The 21,132-nt window shown below is 41.4% G+C and overlaps 1 protein-coding gene across 6 annotated transcripts in view; it reads left to right on the plus strand.

Moving 5' to 3' along the window:
• ehmt1a (euchromatic histone-lysine N-methyltransferase 1a) overlaps positions 1–21,132 on the plus strand; it is a 128,889-nt gene that overhangs the window by 78,369 nt on the left and 29,388 nt on the right. For all 6 annotated transcript variants that reach the window (XM_038267751.1, XM_038267756.1, XM_038267757.1 and 3 more), the window contains 5 exons: positions 1,358–1,502; positions 1,633–1,710; positions 2,436–2,551; positions 14,633–14,719; positions 14,811–14,889. In XM_038267751.1, coding sequence (XP_038123679.1) covers positions 1,358–1,502; positions 1,633–1,710; positions 2,436–2,551; positions 14,633–14,719; positions 14,811–14,889 — 505 coding nt within the window. The remainder of the gene's footprint in view (positions 1–1,357; positions 1,503–1,632; positions 1,711–2,435; positions 2,552–14,632; positions 14,720–14,810; positions 14,890–21,132) is intronic.

Consider the following 21,132-nt stretch of genomic DNA (forward strand, 5'->3'; position numbering starts at 1 on the left):
CTAGTCAGCTGATTGATCTGAGCTGCGAAACCCTGTAACTGACTCTGCAGCCCCAGAACGGTGGCTTCTAAACCCCGAATCTGGTCCTGTTGAGTGGTTAACGCCCTACCGAGTGCGTTCACTGGGTCTGTTTTGTCAGAGTGTTCTTCTGTCATGTTTGGCTTGATGTGCCATGCCCACATGCAGAAACACACTCGGAAAACGTGTATTGTTTCAGGGGTTTTATTTAACACTAGGCAAACGGATCACAGAGATAAACGCCAACCAACAAAACTACAAAAGCTGGGGTGCTGCCAGGAAACCAGTTTCGTCTAAGAAGGAAAGAGATGAGGTTAGACCGCGGAGAGTTCTGGTGGAAAAAACCTACGGAGCTGAGCTTACCACTGAGCGTGGACACCGGGCCCGGAGGGAAGTAGTGAGGGCTTGGTGCTGCCTGATGGTGATGTGACAGGCGTCAGCGTGACCAGAGAGCGGGGGATGTGGAGTTGTCCAAGCAGCCCCCAGGAATCCGGAGATCAGAACCAGCGGGAGGAACCAGGGAGAAACGGGGGAAGCCAGGAACCCTGAGACAGGGTGACCAACTCTGAATGCTCCAGAGAGGAGCTGCAGGGATCCGCCATGAGAGAAGACAAGGATTCACGAGAGAGAACCTGGGAGACACAAATGCAGGCGTATAAGCTAGAGACAAGGTAACTTTGGCAAGAGGCCGTGGCCGATCTGGCATACCGCAACGGTAACACTCTGGCATCCTCCCGCTGTCTGTGCGCTGTTCAAATAGTGCTGTGCCAATGAAGGTAAACAGAGGAGAGAGAACCGGCAGCAAGCTGCACGGCTGAGCAGGCCGAGTCCTGACAGTATGCATTTTACCATACACTGCTAAGGCTACCAACAGTATCTTTGTAGGCTAAATGTAAACAAATATTTCATTTTGGTCATGTTCGTGTCACATGTAACAATGTCCAGCATCTGTCATTTACCTTAGGTGTCAATATATCATGAGAGGGATGCCAGCTGCCTCAGTATGTGATGCACAAGGAGCTTTGACAGAGGATGTTAGTATTTGACGAGATATGAGTGAGAATGTTTTGCAGTCAAAAGCTGGCCTTCCCCCACAAAATCCAGACTTTAAACATCTTTAGGGTTTTTTCTCTCACAGTGCAGCCTCATTATCAGTTCTGTTGTGATCAATACAAAGCTTACATTTAATTACTCATGGTAAAATATTTATATTTGATTTAATTTTATAAATGCTTAAGCCATCATTGAACTTTTTTTTTATATTTCCAAAGCTTCTGAAAGCGACAAAAAGGACATGCCGTTTTCAGACGCTGAAAAAGTATTTGTTTTTTTCTTTTAGGGATATCTCCCGTGGATTTGAGGCAGTTCCTATCAGCTGTGTTAATGGTGTTGACAATGAACCATGTCCTGAGAACTTTAAATATATACAAGACAACTTTCTCAACTCATCCCTGCATATGGACAAAGACATTACTCATTTTCAGGTTAGCCGTTACCCCTTAGTCTAAGGATTCTCCTAGAGCAGATAAGGCATAAAGCATGTTTCCTGTTCTATTTTGTTCTACATTGTAAAATGTTCAAATAGGTAACGTATGAATGTTTTTGCTCACAAAGCACTGCAGGTGTACAGACGACTGCTCATCAAGTTCCTGCTTGTGTGGTCAGCTTAGTCTGCGTTGTTGGTATGACAGTGTAAGTCCAGACCCACATATTTACACTACTAAAAACCCTTATCGAAAGTCACATATGCTTAGCTCTGTTTATTATCATAGCCCTGTATATACAAAATACCTCTTTATTCCATATCATTTATCATTCATGGCACATTGCTTTTGTGCTATTTAAATATTAAACATAAGATTTCATTAATTAGAAAATAACAATTGATTCAGTTTATATTAAATTAAAAGGCTACAGTTTTAACTTCTCGCAGCCAGTAAGTGGCACACTTACCTGCTGTACTGTTTGTACTAATGCTAGCAAAACCAAATAATAAACATACCAGTTCAGAAGAAAAGCAGAAACAAATATATGCCCCCTGAGCCCCTTTGCTTCCTTAAGTTGGATCCAATGCTAAAAAGCTTGACCAATACTCAACCTCATTTGGCTTCTATTGAGGATCTGGCTTTGTCTTACATAACTTCAACCCATTGGTGTGGAGTCCTTTTGTGTCCATGTAGGGATTGGAAGCAGGATAATTATATACTATATAAATAATTGTTTAATAATTCTGATGGATCCAAAATATATATTTTTAGAAATTCAATTGTTTCATTTAAAAGTTGTAGCTGTTTTACGGTTAAGGTTCCAACTGACTTGTTTAATATTTTGTTTTTGCTCAATATGTAATATAAATACACAGGCTAAAAAAAAAAGCTTTCACTTAACATTGAAGGGGTTTTTGTATGCTTCTGCAGGAGGGTCGCTTACCACTGGACTTCTGTGAATGGGAACCTCCAGTGTTGTTTGAGTGCAATCTTGCCTGTTCCTGCTGGAGGACCTGTAGGAACCGTGTTGTTCAAAATGGACTCAGGTGTGCTAACCTTTTGATAAGGAGATATGCTGGACCTAGCATTCTAAAAACTTAGTGTACTTTATATCCATCTTGATATTTCATGTGTTTTGACATTGTTCTTTAGGGATTATGAGTTGTATCGACACTTGTATTGACACTATTTTAATCTTTTGAGTTTGTGTCATTTTTGGCTCTATCAACCTGCTATTCTCTATTCTACCTATTTAAACATGTTTGTGTGACATGTGTAGATTTATTTAACTTTATTTAACCATGAATAAATACAAATTAAAAACCAATCTTTCAAGGGAGTCCTGACCAAGACGCAGCAAAGTTATACTAAACAGAAATACATTAAATTAAATGACAGGTACATAAAAACAACATATCAAGTGTCAAAAGCTTTCAAACGGTCAAAGCATAGCAGCAGTGATAGAGCTATGTTTGTTTTTGAAACATAATTGATATTTAGAAACGAATTTTAATGTAGGAACTCTTTCAATTTATCACAAGAGACTCCAGAATTTTGAATAAAACCCATACAATTAAAATAGGCCTATAATTGGTAAGAACTGATGGATCACCTCATTTTAATAAAAGAACAGAGGCAGCTTTCCAAAAAGATGGGATGTCCTCGTGTTCAATTGAAAGATTAAAATTAATGGACAGTGGTTCTGCCCTGAAATCAGCTGCCAGTTTTAAGAAGCCAGCCTCAAGCAAGTCAGGTCCAGGGGCCTTTCTGTGGTCTAATGTTCTTAAAGCTTTATGTACTTTGTGACAAGTCAAAGGAGCAGCATTAAAAGGATCTCCAGAAAACATGGGAGATTCTGTTCAAATATTCCCGTGAGTTGTCCCTTTTGAATCAAATAGAGAACCAGACAATAAAGAATGCTGGTTAAAACAATTCAAGGCTTCAGCTGAATCATAAACAGGCACGGAGTCTTTAAGTACAAATTTTGATATAAGGCTTGCTCATAAGTTTTAAGACTCCTTCTGCTAAAAATAAGGGGTTTGCATTTTGGAATCCTAGTAATTCTACATGCTGCAACCACACAATGATCGCTTAGGTCATTGCAGAAAACACCCAAGGAATAGAACTTATGAGGCACATTAGTTAAGATTAAGTCAATCAAGGTAGATTGATCTGGACAGGGGGAGTGGAGGCCTCGTTGTTAGGGTTCAAGCCTCAACCCCACAGACTGCCACTCTGGATCCCTGAGAAAGACTCTTAACCCCAAAAGCAGTTCAGTGTAATTTAACTGATGCCTCTTTTGAAGCAGATGGAGGCCTGTAACACCCAGCCACAGTAGTATGTAGATTCCAAGGCCACAAATTGTCTTCATTTACTAATTGACTGATAAACAATTAAAATGTGTCTGGAATTGACATAAATACCAACACCCCCATCTTTTTTCAGCCTATCAGTACAGTAGAGATTATACCCCATGATATAAATGTCTTAATTAGTAATAGACTTAGTAAGCCAAGTTTCTGAGATCAAAACAGCATCTGCACCTGTTGTTTCCACCCAAATTCTGACCATGTCCATATTTGGGAGTAAGCTCTGTAAATTAAGACACACATATTTAAGACCAGCTAGTGACTTACAATCAGAGGGTGTCTGGAAGCATTAAAGCTCAGGTCTTGTAACACGCACTGAAGCTTGGACCCAATATTCAGCAGACAAACATAAAGTTTTAAAACAGGTTTATTTCAAAGATAACAGAAAGAGGACGATGGAAACTCCTCAGAGCGGGTTCTCTGATTCTCTGCTGAGACAGGAAACTCAGGTCAGTGACAAGAATGAAGAGTGGAGAAGACAAAATGTAGCTGACCTGGTTGAGAGTTAAGTCCGAAACTCGGGGGAAGACAATCCACTGCTTGCAGTCGTTACCGCCTCAGAGAACAGAGTGCCACGGAGCCGGCGCCAGCCGACGCAGAGTGAGCTACAGTGTCCGTGAAGGATTATGCGAGGCCGAAAACCAGTCCAGAGCAGTGTCAGAAACCAGGTGATTCGAGAGCTGAAGAGGTATCCAAGCAGAGGTCAGAAAAACAGTCCAAGTTCGATAACAGGCAAAATACAGGCAGCCAGGCCAAAAAACAAACTGAGCAGGGCAGACAGGGAAAAAGGCAAAAACCAAAAACACATGGGCAAAAACCTGAGAAGAATTCCACAGAACAGAACACTAACTTTGAAAGCTTTGGTAACTGACACAGGTTGAAAAATCCGATGCTGATGGCAGGAAAGCAAACAGCCTAAATAGCTGCAGGGACCAGGTGAATCAGATTGGCAGTAATCTGCCACAGGGTCAATTAGGCAGGTGAGCAGGAGCAGAGGAAAAAAAAAAAACAACCATCAGCGCCAGGATTATGACAGGTCTAGGATTTGGTTGCACATTTCCAGACAACAGTAAAAGTAAAGTGACCGATGCCCACCCACTGTTCCAGACGGGAAAGTAAAATGACATGATCAACTGTATCAAAAGGTGATGATAAATCCAACAGCACCAAAACAACAACGTCACCTGAGTCAGTTGCTCAAAGTATATCATTAAAAACCTTTAAAAGAGTTGACTCTGTGCCATGAAGTGGTTTTAAACCAGACTGAAAAACCTCTAATATTTTATGTTTATTAAGATAAGCCATTAGCTGATTACAGACTACCTTCTCAAGAAATTTTGGAATAAAAGGCAATTTAGAGATAGGTCGATAATTTGCCAGAACAGTAGGATCCAAAACTGGTTTCTTAAGTAGAGGCTGCAGAACTGCATGTTTCAGAGTTTTAGGAACAACGCATGAGGACAAGCTACTATTTAAAAGAGCAACGACAGAAGGACCTATAGTAGAGAAAACTTCTTTAAATAATTGGGGCAAAATAACATCATCTGGAGAACGAGCTGGTCTTAAGTGACTAACCACCTCCTGCAATGATTTCAAGTTCACACATTCAAAGCTGTGGAAAACACCAGAACAAGGCACCACAACTGAAAGATCATAAGAAGAAGCGATAATCTGGGCCCTAATGGAAACGACTTTCCAGTGTAAGAAGTTTTCACATGCAGCAAGGGGAGGTCTCCATAAAACCACTATATGAATCATTTAGAACAGAGTTAATAATTTTAAATAGGATAGCAGGATTATGACTATTTGATACAATCAAACCCAACAGGTATTTTCTTTGGCTGCTTTTTGCAATCCCTTGATAACGGCGCCAACATTCCTTTAATATTTGGAGAGTCACCTGTAATTTGTCTTTTCTCTATTTGCATTCTGCTCTCCAGCAGTCTCTCCTGGCAGCCCGAGTGACCTTATTTAACCAGGGTTCACGCTTGGGTTTTGGAAGTCTAATTTTTAGTGGTGCCACCAAATCCAAGGCTGCTTTAGTGGTAGAATAAAACCAGTTGCTGAGTTCCTCAGTGTTATTTCCCACAGCCTCTGGAATGGTACAGTTCTGATTAAAAACAGAAGAAAAGTGACCAGCAGTAGTAGGGTTAAAAAAATGACAAAGCCGAGCTGTGGCTCGAGTTTTAGCTTTTCCACGGGACAGCATTATCTCATATAAAATAGGCATATGGTCAGAAAAGAATGAGTCACCTATTTCTAAGTTAAAGACTAGTAGGCCATAAGATAAAACTAAATCAAGAGTGTGACCATGCTGATGAGTAGCACCAGTCACACTGCACAAAATTATAAGAATCAATAACATTAAAAAATGACTGAGCCATAGGTGAAGTGGGACAGCAGACATGAATATTAAAATCACCAAAAAAGAGAACTCGGTCATATTTTGGCATGTTTTTGTTATACTTTGATGGCCGATAGAGTGCAGCACACAACACAGTGTGAGAGCTGCCAAGTTCAAATAGGCTCAGCTCAAAGCTACTATACGAGGGTACAGGCAACTGCTTGCAAGTAAAACTACTATTAAAAACAGTCACTATTCATCTACGACAGGAATTAGAAGTAGTTAAGAGCACCTGAGTGGAAATGGCACTGTCATCAACTTAGTTTCAGCAGAATGCCCACTGTAGCAGGCTTAAGCCTGATTTATACTTAAAAACTAGATCGTCTTGCGTAGGTGTCGCATTGAACAAAAAGACATCCCTGCCCCCACCGCAGACACTCTGTTGCACCTCTCCCAAATTGTAGGTGACCGCAGACCATGCCGCAGACAGGAAGCCTTTGCTTGGTCAAATCTGCACCCGCTTGCCGGCTTGTTTTATTTGTATGACCGCCATTGCGGAAAAAGACTCGTGAAGTTAGATCAGCTAGAAGAGCGAGGTGCGTGAGAACGCTGGGACCATTTTTACACCTGGATCCCCGGGCTTTTAGGCCCTCATGTCCCTCCGTTGTCGGACAAACCTGCCCCCACTTCCCTACCGCCTCGGCCGTATCTAGACCCACAGCAGATAACACAGACCATGCTCAAAATTGAGCATAAATCAAAAATGTCTGCTTCAAGTTCACTGCAACACACTGCTGTGGGGAGTAGGCCTCAGGGCTGGGTGGATTAAGGTAGTCCTCAGGCTCAAAGTATCTTTCCAAGATAGACACAAAAACCTTCCAAGTCCTCTGCTTGTTGGAATAAGAGTGATAAAAGCTTGTTATGCATACAGTCATGAGTAAAACAGTCAAATGACACCAGCAAATAAAACAGTAAAATCCCTAAAACAGATAAAAACTGAACAGAGACACCATACATTCTGCAATCTTGGATTTTAGCCTAATTCCTAAATTATGGGCAGTTGCAGAAAAAAACAGGAGGGTTTTAGGAATGTGCTGTCCTCATCACATGTACTTGATATGACTTGACAGTCAGTTAAACGCCTCCTTAACATCAAGACTCTGAAGACAGATGACTCCTTGTCCACAGGTTTATTGAAGTCATAAGGAAGGTGAAACTGCAACATACAAATTACAATCAACTCTTTTTCTACTCCTTTACATTAGAGCAAAAATAAGCATGTTTATTAGAAGTAAAATAAATCACATCATTGTAACATTAACATTGTAGAAGGCCTGATTAACCAACTTACTTCTGTTTATAAACATTTTTAAACCAAATTATTTATGCATTTATTAATGCACTTATTTAACTGAACTAGTTTGACACATTATTCAGCAAAATCACATATATTAACAGTGTTACTTAAGCAGGGATAAATTTATCATCATAAAATATTATTACACGCAAAATAACGAACTGAAGTTGCAAATATCATAATAAACTATCAATACATACCAACGATGCTACCAAAGGCATAAGAAGTTTGCAGATGTTGCTGGATAAACTTGACAACAAAATTTAATTCTGTAGCATGTGCATTTTACTTCCTGATTACCTCATTCTACATCCTATGTGACAACATTCTGTTACCAGGCTTCAGTGTTTCTTAAAGTGACAGCACCACCTCACTGATACTTAAAGATAACCTTAATAACAAATGAAAAAATGAACATAAAATTTGCTCATAACAATACACTCCCTGCCTGGCGTAGATATACGTCACTAAACAGAAAAACAACCTAAATAACTAATCCCTGCTTGGGAGGAGAACCACTATCTCTGTAATAGGTCTGAGATAGATTGCAGTCCTTCCTGCTTTCACAGTTTTCACTTCAACGTGTCCCACTTTTCCATCTTGACCAGGGAAGGTCTTTGTTATCAGCCCATCAGGCCATTCATTTCTCGCCACCTCGCTGCACTTTAACAGAACAACACTCCCTTCTTTGATGTTAGGTTGCATTGATTGCCATTTCTGACGGGGTTGCAGCATGGGCAGGTATTGTTTCCTCCATCTGTCCCAGAAGGTATTGGATATGTGTTGCACCTGTCGCCACTGAGACTTATAAAGGTCAGAAGCTCCAAACTCGCCCCCTGGAGCCTTAACAACATTCACCTTTTGAGTGAGGAGAGTTGCAGGTGTGAGCATGTAGAAGTCGTCAGGATCATCTGTTACTGGCAAGAGTGGCCTAGATTGATGATAGCGGCTACTTCTGCCATGAAGGTAACCAAGACCTCATGGGTAAGCTTGTTTTTTAGCTGAAGGAACATGGAGTCGAGAATTCTCCTTGCCAGACCGATCATTCTCTCCCATGCACCACCATGGTGAGAAGCATGTGGAGGATTAAAAATCCAAGTGACTCCCTGGTTCAACAGGTAAGTCTTGACTGTAGAGTCATCAATGTTGCATGGTATTCTCAATTCTTTACAGGCTCCGACAAAATTGGTACCACGATCTGATCGTATGTGTTTGACTGGTCCTCGCACAGCAAGAAAGCATCTGAATGCATTGATGAAGCTTGATGTGTCGTGGGACTCAATGACTTCAATGTGAACAGCTCTTACACTCATACATGTAAACATTGCAGCCCACCGTTTACTGTACAACAGGCCCCCTCTAGCACGACGTGAACTGATGTGCCATGGGCCAAAGACATCCAGACCCACATTAGTAAATGGGGGATCTGTGGTAAGACAATCTGCCGGTAGATTGGCCATCTTCTGGACAATGAGTGGCGCCCTGAGCCTTTTACATGTTACACATTGGTTGAGGATACTGCTCACCTTCCTTTTGCATCCGACTATCCAAAAGCCTGAGGTGTGGACAGCTCCCTCTGTAAAATGACTGCCCTGATGGTGAACTTGTTCATGGCAATGTCTGATTATTAGAGCTGCATCATGATGCTGTCCAGGGATGATCACTGGATTCTTTTCAGTCTGATTAAGGCTAGAATGGTGGAGATGTCCTCCAACTCTCAGGAGCCCATGTTCATCGATAAATGGGTCTAGTCTGTGGAGAGGGCTGGATTTAGGAATCTTTTTTTCCTTCTGAATTAACTTAATCTCTACCATGTAGGTTTCCTCCTGCACTGTTCGTGTGATGATATTCGAAACACGATCTATCTCCCCCACAGTTATCCTTGCTGTGCAATAGTGCCAGGCTTTACAAGACTGGTGTCCCTTCTGCACAGTCTTGAACATGCAGACTATGTGCAATAGACGTGCTATGGCCCGAGTGAGAGACTTCCATAAAGAGAACTTGGCAAAATGATGAGAGCCAAGAGTTGTGGTGGAAGCTGTGGTGAGTAAGGTGGACACTACAGGTCTTACATCTGGATCTGAGATTGGATCAACAAGGTCAAAAATGTCCTTACAGTTCCTTGGTTCTGGGCTGGACAGAAATCTTGGTCCACTTATCCAGTTTGTGTCCTTAAGGTGACTTGCAGCAACAGAACGCGTAGTGTGATCTGCCACTGGTTTGGAAGAGAGGATTTTCGAATGCGTAGCACCCGGTTGTTGACAAAGACATAAAAATGTCTGCTCTCATTGTGGATGTAGCCCAAGACCACTTTGCTGTCTGAATAGTAGTGCCAGGCATTGAGCTGGAGATCCAGTTCTGCTGAGAGTAGGTATGCTAGCTCTACAGCAAGAACTGCAGCACAAAGTTCTAATCTTGGCATGGTCATGTCAAGAAGAGGGGCAAGCTTGGCTTTGCCTATTACAAATCCAACATAGCATTTGCTGAATGTATCAATGACTCTCAGATATGCAACTGCAGCAATAGCCTTTGTTGATGCATCACAGAAGATATGCAGTTCTCTTCTGGAAGCAGCTGAAGGGGATGTTTCTGTATACAATCTGGGAACAGAAAAGCCAGACAGTCCGGATAAGGAGGCTCTCCATGACACCCAAATCTTCTCCATATTTTCTGGTAAAGGTGCATCCCAATCTCCTTTTTCAGTTGTGAGCTCTCACAGGATAGCCTTTCCTTGGATGGTCACAGGTGCTACAAACCCAAAAGGGTCATAAAGGCTGTTGATGGTGGATAAAACACCCCTCCGGGTGTAGGGTTTAACCTCTTTAGACACACTGAACACGAAGTGTGTGTTTGGAGGTTCCAGTCGATGTGTTATCATCAAGGTCGAGATCTTTGAGGCTGTTTGCATGATCAGTGGGAACGCTTCCATGACTTCCTTTCTGTTTGAGGCAATCTTATGTAGCCTAAGATTTGATTTAGAGAGAACATCTCAAGTCCTTTTCAACAACTTTACCGCTGCTTCAACTGTAGGCAGGGATTTAAGACCATCATCTACGTAGAAATCACGTGTGACAAAGTTCTTGAAATCTGCGTCAACTTTGAACTTTTGGTCTTGTACAGACTGATGGAGGCCATGAATAGCCACTGCTGGTGAGGGTCTATTTCCAAAGACATGGACATTCATACGGTAGTCTATAATGTTCTTACTGGGATCATTGTCCTGAAACCACAGGAAACATAAGAAGTTTCTGTCTTCTTCCCTCACATAAAAGCAATAGAACATTTGTTCTATATCTGCTGTGAAAGCCACTGCTTCTTTTCGAAAGCGCAGTATTTCATCCAAAAGTGAGTTGTTTAGGTCCGGCCCGGTTAGCAGCACATCGTTGAGTGTAACACCTTCATACTGAGCACTAGAGTCAAATACAACTCGAATTTGGTTGGGCTTCTATGGATGGTACACACCAAATATGGCCAAGTACCACTGCTCTTCATCTGCTGTCACTGGAGGAGCTATTTCTGCATGGCCCTTTACAAACATCTTCTCCATGAAGCTTAGGAAATGTTCTTGCATTTCTGGCTTCCTTCTGAAGCTTTGTTTGAGTGAGATGAGGCGTTTTAATGCTTGGGGCTTGTTATTGGGAAGCCTCTGACGTGGGTGCTTAAAGGGTAACGGTGCAACCCAGCTGTTGTTTGCATCTTTGTGTAGACCCTCATTCATTGTTTTCATAAAAAGGGCATCCTGAATTGAAGGAGCCAACTGGTTGTCCTCTTTAGTCTGCCTAAACACATCACATCCAAGATGATCAGCACAACACTCTGGGTCCATCTCGGAAAAGAGTGAAGGATGGGTTGGGATGTACTCACTGCTGTATTTCTCTTTGATGCAGAACACATTGGGGCAAGGTTCAAAGAGGGTAGGGCGTGTCGTTTCTGTGGTTTTGGTGTAAAAGGTGTTGATTGTTTGAGGCATGTGATTGCTGCCTAAGCATATATTCCCAATGATAACCCACCCAAGGTCAAGTTTCTGAGCATATGGCAGATCATGTGGGCCATTCAGCTGTTTACGTACCTTATGAACTCTGATAAGGTCTCGACAAAGCAGCAGCATAATCTGGGCTTGTGGGTCAATATTGGGGATCAGATGAGCCAATGATTTCAAGTGCTGATGGTGACGGGCCACCTCTGGGGTTGGGATTTCGTCTCTGTTGTTAGGAATGTCATTACATTCTATAAGACTTGGCAATAGGATCCGGACATTTCCATCTAAAGATTCTATTTCATATCCACTAGCTCTTCTTCCAGCTGCTTCCCTAACTCCAGCACATGTTCTCAGTGTATAGGGAGCACTTGAACACATCAAAAAACTGAGATCGCACAAGTGACCTGTTGCTCTGTTCATCCAGAATCGCATAAAGTTTCACAGCCTTGTCTCTGCAGCCAGCTGGATACACTTTTACAAGGCATATTTTTGAGCAGGATCGATATGTCTGTTCTCCACCACAGATTTCTGTACACTTCGAATTTACTTGAGGCTAACTTGTGGTTATTTCATCCTCCCCGCTATGCTGTGGTTGGGGGTCAACATCACTTCTGGGATCTGGATGAACTGCTGTGTGATGCTCCTCGCTTTTGCACTCTGCACAGAGCAGTTTGACTCTGCAATTCCTTGCAATATGTGTGGATGACAAACAACACCTAAAACAAATGTTGTTCTCCCTTAGCAGTGCCATACGGTCGTTAAGGGATTTCTCCTTAAATGCACGACATTTATAAAGAGGGTGAGGTTTTCTGTGTATGGGGCACATTTTGTCACATTCATTAGGTTTTAATGTTGTGTCAGCATCTCTGTAACCTTGAGGAGAGATTTCAGTCTTGTGAACATAGACCTCCTTAAACTTGTTTGATTTTGGAGGTGCTCTATTTATCTGAGCTCTGTCTGTGTGAGAAACAAAGTTGAAACTTGGATCACTGGCAATCCTTGCTTCCTGACACACAAAGTCCACGAAGTAAGAGAAGGGAGGATATTGAACACATTTTTGTTGTTTGTAGGATGCTCCAACCGTCGCCCATCTCTCCTGTAGACGATAAGGTAGCTTTAGCACTATTGGGTTCACGCCCCTGGCTGTGTCGAGGAAAGACAGTCCAGGTAAATCTCCCTTAGATTTAGCTGACAGGAGCTCCATTAAAAGATCACCTAACTTTGTCAACTTGGAGTAATCTCTGTTAGTTATTTTTGGGAAGTCTTCAATGTGTTTGAACAGAGCATCTTCAATAGCTTCTGCTGATCCATACTTTTCACCAAGTCTCTTCCATATCATATTTAGCCCTGCTTGTGGATGGTTTATATGTATTGCTCTAATCTGTTCCACATGCTGTACTGATTCTCTTCCAAGCCACTTCAACAGGAGCTCCATTTCTTCGCTTGGTGACAGGTCCAAAGCCAATGTTGCTGACTTAAAAGAGCGTTTCCAGGCTCTGTAGTTCTGTGGTTTGTCATTGAATTGCAACAAACCTGTTGCCACAAGCTCACGACGAGCTAAATATCGAACAAAGTCATTCATGTTTGAGCTGCTGTTATTTGTATATGCAGGATGTGGATAAAAAGGATTAATGTTTGGAGGTCTGTAATATTGGGTATTAAGACCACTATCATGCCCCAACATAACATCTCAAGGTCCCTCACTTTTACTGACTGACGGGTTCCGTGGAGCAACCTGCGGACATTGAAATGCAGTTGGAAGAAAGGATGTTGCATCTGCCTTAAGCTGGGAAGATGAGATATTGAAGTCAGGCTTTGACTCTGCGGCTGGATCACTACCAGCACATGACTGTCTGTGAGTCTCCTGAATCTGATTTTGGTTGAGAACATATTGCTCAGTATGTGCTGGGGTGTCCAATGGAGCAAAATCCATGCTTAATTTGGAGCTCTGTTTGTCAGAATTCAAATCAACAGCAGCTTCAAGCGCTTCTGCCTCAGCAATAGCTGCAGCTGTCTCTTTCTCATAATTAAGTTTTGTTATAGATGCCTCTAATTTAGCTTTCTCTAGCTTCAGAGCCACCTCCTTTTCAACAAAGACGAGGCGTGCCTTTGCGGCTTCAGCTTTTGCTCTGGCCTTTGCTGCAGCCGACCCAGTAGATGAGGCTGACGATTGTACTGAAGAGCATGAGGCATGTGAGCGTGTCTTCAAAGACGATGTCCCCTCTGCCATTTATACTGATTGTATGTTGAAATGTTGATGTACAAGGAACATTTTTGTTTTTGACTCCAAATCTGGGTTCCAGAATAGAAGAATTTATGGTCTTGCAGCCAGAAATCAATCTCTTATGATTATCTGACATTTTTCTGAAATTCAGAATGATGGATGTCACACTGTTACAGCTGATACGACCTACCTCTACTGATCAGCCAATATCTGACATTTTTCTGAAATTCAGAATGATGGATGTCACACTGTTACAGCTGATACGACCTACCTCTACTGATCAGCCAATAGCAGGTGCAGGTGCTGCTGGAGATGGTTCATGAAAGATCCAATAGAGAAAATTAATGCTTTATCTGTTTACGAATTTTGTATGATGTAAAGGAAATAATAACAATAAACAAATAGCACAATACATGTACCGAGAGGTTTATTTATGTAAAATGTAAGAAAGGGAATATTTAAAATCACTTATTCAGAAGAGATGAACAAGTCCCTGGCCAGAAACAGCCTAATTTCAATGTAGGCATCAGAGCTGAAGCACATGAAACGTAATGTCAAAGTGAAAGCATAACAAATGTAGGCTGCACCTACTGCTTGATTCATGTTCTTTATGATGCTTGGGATTGAGATCCCTATTGATAAGTCTGATTGAAAGAATGCCTAAACTCGTCCATCCCTTTCCTAATTTTTTCTGCATTCTCGGTTGTAAATTGATCTCCAGGGGTTTTAGAAAACTAAGCCTTTATGTCAACTGCTCTTCTGCTGCAACCTTGACATATGGTGGCAGGGGAGCTCAAACTCTTAACAAATTACTTACTGAATATTTCTAGCGGCTTGTGTTTATGTTGTTACAGGGTCCGCCTACAGCTCTACAAGACGGAGAAGATGGGCTGGGGAGTGAGGGCACTGCAAGATATCCCTCAAGGAAAATTCATTTGCGAGTGAGAATTTGCTGAAAAATCTAGACTGTATTCTTCTAATCCTCATATTACTGTTAAGCCGGACACTAAGCATTTTTTCTTCTTAATTCAGGTACATTGGGGAGATCATCAGTAACACTGAGGCTGACAAAAGAGAGAATGACTCTTTCCTTTTCACTTTGGACAATAAGGTAATTAATATTATACATGTTTATAGTTATACGAAAAACTAGAGAATTTTGGTAGGTTCTACACCATTCAGTACATCCAAAATCTCCACTACTTGAAACGTAGCTAATCATTTGTTGTGGAAAATACCTTTTTTTTTGAAAGAGCATAATTCTTTACCCCCCCCCCCCCAGAACATAGGTATTTGTCTAATAACCCATAGTCGCCTCCCAGTCCTGTTATTCTATAAAAAACATAGAAGACAGAAGGCTGCTCATTGTACTTTATCTCTTGAACAATGTACAATGTATAACAGGATCATGATGCTTGGAAAGAGATTTTAAAGATACTCTCTGTGTTTACACCTTAAAGCTTTCTCTCTCTGGTTCTTTATCATTAAGATATCACTTGTGACACTCTCTTCAAATAACACTTCATAACTTAAATGTTTTAAATAACCATGAGACATCACAACAGATTTTGGTAATCTTTCTTAGATCACAGAAGTTACTGAGACTTACAGAAGGCAGCTGCTTACCCCCAGGTTCATTTCTTAGGAAGTGGCCCTGATAAACAGTTGAAGAGGCATTTTATACATCTTCAGTATGCCACATCATCACATTTTACATCATACACATTAGCAGATGAGTAGACATCCATGGCTCCAGCCTTATCCAAATATTACACTTTGTTCTTAGCTGACATCTTTGAACCAAAGGGTCTTGGGGCTACCTACCTCTACTGATCAGCCAATAGCAGGTGCAGGTGCTGCTGGAGATGGTTCATGAAAGATCCAATAGAGAAAATTAATGCTTTATCTCTTTGCGAATTTTGTACGATGTAAAGGAAATAATAACAATTAACAAATAGCACAATACATGTACCGAGAGGTTTATTTATGTAAAATGTAAGAAAGGGAATATTTAAAATCACTTATTCAGAAGAGATGAACAAGTCCCTGGTCAGAAACAGCCTAATTTCAATGTAGGCATCAGAGCTGAAGCACATGAAACGTAATGTCAAAGTGAAAGCATAACAAATGTAGGCTGCACCTACTGCTTGATTCATGTTCTTTATGATGCTTGGGATCATAAACCTCCTCATTCCATTCCCAAATAATTGCCACATACATAATGATAAAGATTATAACTGTATATCCGAAAAGAGGAACTATATAAACTATTGTCGAAAACATGAGTTCAAACATGCAACAGGCAGCTAATATTAAGTGGTAATAAAATCACAAATCATCAATGATAATTATCCTAACAATTCTCCCTGAAAATGTGACGTTTTTAATGTCGCCTTTAAAAAAAACACTGTCTGTTCATGACCAGGATATTAAAATAGAAGAAAACTGTAAGCGGTGTTGCTTTCAACATAGAAACATGGAATAAACAATCAATAGTCTCCCTGATAATGTACCGTATTTTCACGACTATAAGGCGCACATAAACGTCTTTTTTTCCCCTCAAAATGTGCGGTGCGCCCTATGGTGCGGTGCGCCCTATGTGTGTTGCAACTGCGACTTTTGAGACCACCTCATTGAGGAGATGATAAAAGAGTGGCTGAATGTAAGGAGACCAGGTGTTTTTTTTTTCCACTCATCACCACACCATCGCTGTTAATCTGACTCCATGCGTGCCCATCTCACAGCTGATGTGAAAAACATGGTGAAACAAATTAATGCTGTGCTCGCTGTGAACCTGACGCAGCAGGTGCAGCAGAAGCAGCGAGTTTACATGCAAAGTCAACGGTTGACGAGCGTATAGACGCAGCAAAAGGTCCCGCAGCGCAGCAGGTGCAGCAGAAGCAGCGAGTTTACATGCAAAGTCAACGGTTGACGAGCGTATAGACGCAGCAAAAGGTCCCGCAGCGCGTTTTGAGCGAGTCGGGAGCGCACCGCCAACGCGCTGCTGCTGCTCGAGATGGAAAAAATTGAAGTTTTGCTGCTGGAAGCGCCGCATCAACGAATCAGAGAAGCTGATCTGGGAGCTGACAGCGAGACAGACACATCGCTCTGATGACATATTAAGGCAAATGGAAAGGGCTGGATGGATTGAGGAGATGATGAAAGCGTGGCTGAGGCAGGTGTAGGCTATGTGAGGAGACCAGGTGGTTTTTTTCCACGCATCACCATCGCTTTTAATATGTGACTCCATGCTTGCCCATCTCACAGCTGATGTGAAAAACATGGTGAAAAAAAATAAACGCTGTGCTCGCCGTTATCCCGGGGGTCTGACAAAGGAACTTCCACCGCTCGACATCGGTGTGAAGCGGCCGTTCAAAGTAAGGCTGCGAGCGGCGTGGGAGCGATGGATGACAGACGGAGACCACAGTTTCAGGATAAGTGGAAGGCAGCGCCGGGCAAGTTACACCACCGTTTGCGGATGGATTGTAGATGGACTAACGTAGCTGCTGGCTCTGTTGTTCAAGCTTTCGCAAAAGCCGGCATTATTTCTGAGGAGCCGCCCGGCACGGAAAGTGACTCTGACAGTGTTGTGCCTGAACGCGTTCATTGAACGAAAGTTCATGAACTCGTTCATATTTTGGGCGAACGTGAACTGAACGTACTGCATTACTGCCGGATGAACGTTATTGTGAACTCGTTCATTCTGGTGTCTGTGAACAGCACGCTCTCTCAGTTCAGCTCCGTTCAATAGGTTGCCAGATTTCTATAGAGTCCTCCAGGCGAAACCCCGGCTAAATCACACCGTAAACAGGCCTTAATATGTAGCGGGAAAAACACCCAATCTGGCAACACCAGCTACCAGTGTCGTAGCCTACAGCCGCGTGCGTCATCAAAACAAAATGCAGTGTGGAAGCCACAGCAGCATGTAGGCGACAAAGCAGCAGTATGATCACTTAAAACAGTTTTATGACCAGGTGGTCGGTGAGGATGATGGCAACAAGTTTGCCCGCCGGCTTTCAGTAAAAAAATCCGCACTTCAGTAACCTTAAATTCCTACCTCAGCCTGGTCCCTCAGTTTGTGTTAGTAAAATCTTCTTAAGCGGAGGTCTTCAACAGGGGATCCGCGACCCCTAGGGGGTCTACGGAGGTACTGCATGAGGGTCTGCATGGTTAGTTGATACTTTTATATTCCCCCCCCCTGCAATTTTTCCCCCCACTTATTGAAATGTCTTTAAATACTCATTAACATGAAATCAACACACTGTAGTAAACAGATAAATGGAGACAAAAGATGTCTTTCAGTCATCAATGCACACATTCAGCGACACACAGGAGCTCTTTCAAGCTGGGCACCGTTTCCTTCACAACAACCAGGAATCAGAATCAGAAAAACTTTAATAATCCCAGGGAGAAATTAATTTCTTTACATTACTCCATCTGTAATAGAGTGACTATAGGACACAATTTCATACAATATATATAGTTAGGGGGTCCCCGCTCCATCTCACCATCAGTTTGGGGGTCCTTGGTCTGGAAAACATAGAAGACCCCTGTTCTTGAGGGTTTTACTATCCATGTAACTTGTTTGTTAAACCTGCCTGGTATAATTTTCCAGGATTCCAGGATTCCTTTTTAGTATGTATTGAAATGGAATTTGAAATGGAAAAAATTATAAAAAAAAAAAAAAAACATTTGCACCTTAAAGACTACTTTCCTATTTTTCTTTTAATAATTCCTCATAAAAAAGACCATTCAAGCAGCACATTTTTCCTGATGTTTTTGAGAATATACTGTAGGGGTGAAAGCTGCAGCTGCTACTAGTGTGAAGTGAATGGACAGCAACAAAGCGTTAAAGCAACAATGGGGAAATGCTGTCCCCTCAATGCTAATGTAAACCCTGGTTGGATAAGGATTCAAAACTGGATATGAAGATGAAATCTGACGCACAGTTTCAGAGTTACAACTGATAAAATAATTGCTGTCTGTGGTTCTACAGTAGGCTATGGTGTAATTGAGCAATATATGAAAAAAAAAAAAAAGAACTATGAACTAGTTCATTTTTTGGTTTTGAATTATGAACTATGAACTGAACTAGTTCATTTTAAAATGTGTGAACTGAACTTTGAACTAGTTCACGTAGAAAGAGAAAACACTTTCCCAACACTGGACTCTGACAGTGCAGAAGGGGAAACTGGCATGTCTGATTTAGTGCAGCTGTTTAATTCAGAAACAGAGGATGATGACTTTGATGGGTTTGATTAATATTTTGTAATAAATACTTGAATAAAGCACAATCATACTCAGTTTTGCTCCCGCTCTATTTTTCTACCTGAAAACTTAATTCAACAGCAGCCTCTGGGCGGGTCTCCTCCTCTTCACCGCAGCGGCTGGCAGGTGTTTTTTCATCTAAATAATCTAAATCTTGCAGCTATATTTGCTGTGATCAGTGGGAATAAAGTAGTTTTAATATGTTTTTAAGTGAGAAAATACACCTGAAAACTTCATAATTGCAGTCAGTTCATCCAGATTATCTATTTCTGTCGGAGGCGCTCAGACCCCACATACCAGCGGTACACCGACAGCAGAAATCCACTCATCAGCAGCCTCTAGGCTGGGCAGCCTCCAGGTTCACCGGCGGCTGCTGGCAGGTGTTTTTCATCTAAATAATTTTAGCTGCAGGCACCAGGATACCGGTAATAAAAGCGAACATATTCCGTCGGCAGGTTTCAGGATTTTAAGTTAATTTAAGAGTGATCACAGCGCTGTGTCATCTGCGATGTGTCTGTCTCACGGCCAGCACCCAGGTTTGATTAATACTTTGTAATAAATACATGAATAAAGCACAGTCATACTCAGTTTTGCCCCCGCTGTATTTTTAAATACGCAGTAGAGGTATTTAAAGGTAGTAGAGGACATGTACCTGTATATAAAAAACGCGCCCTATAGTCCGGTGCGCCTTATGTGTGTGTTAAATACAGAAATGGGACACATAACTGAGACTGCGCCTTTTAGTACGGTGCGCCTTATGGTCGTGAAAATACGGTATCATTAATCAGGAATCAAAAGTACTTACAATCAAAATTTCACAGACCAAATGTTTTCACCCAAGACTACAGTTTCAGCATTTGACTACAATTTCGGTTTCATCTTATTAAAGGAGTGCTGTTTTAGTTTCGTATGCACACATAATTTTAATTTATCTTTGTCATATTCATCTACTCTCATTCCCACCTGGATGCCTCCTACAGTTAGTGTGACTGCTCATCATGGATAAACCATTCATCCAACTTTACCAATCATTCAGTTGCAGTGGATAGGCCGGGCCGTTCTCCGCCAGAAAACCCTGCCTTCTCTTAAAGGTAGTAAAAACTAGGGTAAGCCCAGGGAAATCCCACTCTCTGCCAATATGAGCAAGAAAACCCCATTTTGAATCTGACAGTTATCATTACAAACTAATTAAAGAACCTTTAAGTCAATTGGGTTCTGTGTTTTTCTATGTCAAAGTGAAAGTGGCATAAAACCTAATCTTGGTGGGTTTGGACCAAAATTTTTCTATGCTTTTCATCAAAACAAATTAAAATTAATCAAACACATAAATCGAAAAGTTAAAAACCAGAATTATCCTGGTCTTAGTTAAAGGCAAAAGATGAACATCACTGATGATGATGAATTATTTCAGTGTCTCTATCCTTCTTCAATGTAATACATTAACCAAAGTCTCATATGGTCTCCTCCACCTACCCTTTGGTCTCCATGCTGTCCAAATGCAGTTAAATGATGAATCCTAGTGCTGGTTCATGGTTTGTTCACAGCACCTTCCAGCAATCAGTCCATCTATGATCTTCCAACACATAAGAGGGAAATTACTGTTCTTATCAGGATCAGCACTGTCTTTACAGAGTAATTCATCATTTACTAAAAATTTACAAATTTTTTTTCACCAACCTTAACCCTTAAGTGCAGTCACAGCCAGATATTCTTATCCACAATTACTTTCGGTCTATCTCTAAAGTCTTCATTAAAAGCATTATATTATGATCCGCCGTCCGAATGTTTATTCAGCAGAGTGTTTGAGGTTCTAATCAGAAAACTTCAATCATGTTTTACATTTCAGTGCCTGGCAGTTATAAGTTATCTGTAATAGAATGTACTCAGCCTGAACATCTCATTGATGTTTCAGCTCATTATTTTGTGCATATAAGCTCAAATTACTGCAACTAATATTTTTAATCTGAAACCTACAGCTCATCACAGCATATTAAGTTCAGGTTCTTCAAAAACTATAATTGAATTTTTTTTCAGTTCATTCTTACCCGGTCCCTAATGAAAGTGATAAAAGTTGTTCTGTCTCTAA

The sequence above is a fragment of the Cyprinodon tularosa genome, unplaced genomic scaffold (assembly GCF_016077235.1).
Source record: "Cyprinodon tularosa strain WSP-4 unplaced genomic scaffold, ASM1607723v1 ctg683, whole genome shotgun sequence".
Classification (NCBI taxonomy): Eukaryota; Metazoa; Chordata; class Actinopteri; order Cyprinodontiformes; family Cyprinodontidae; genus Cyprinodon; species Cyprinodon tularosa.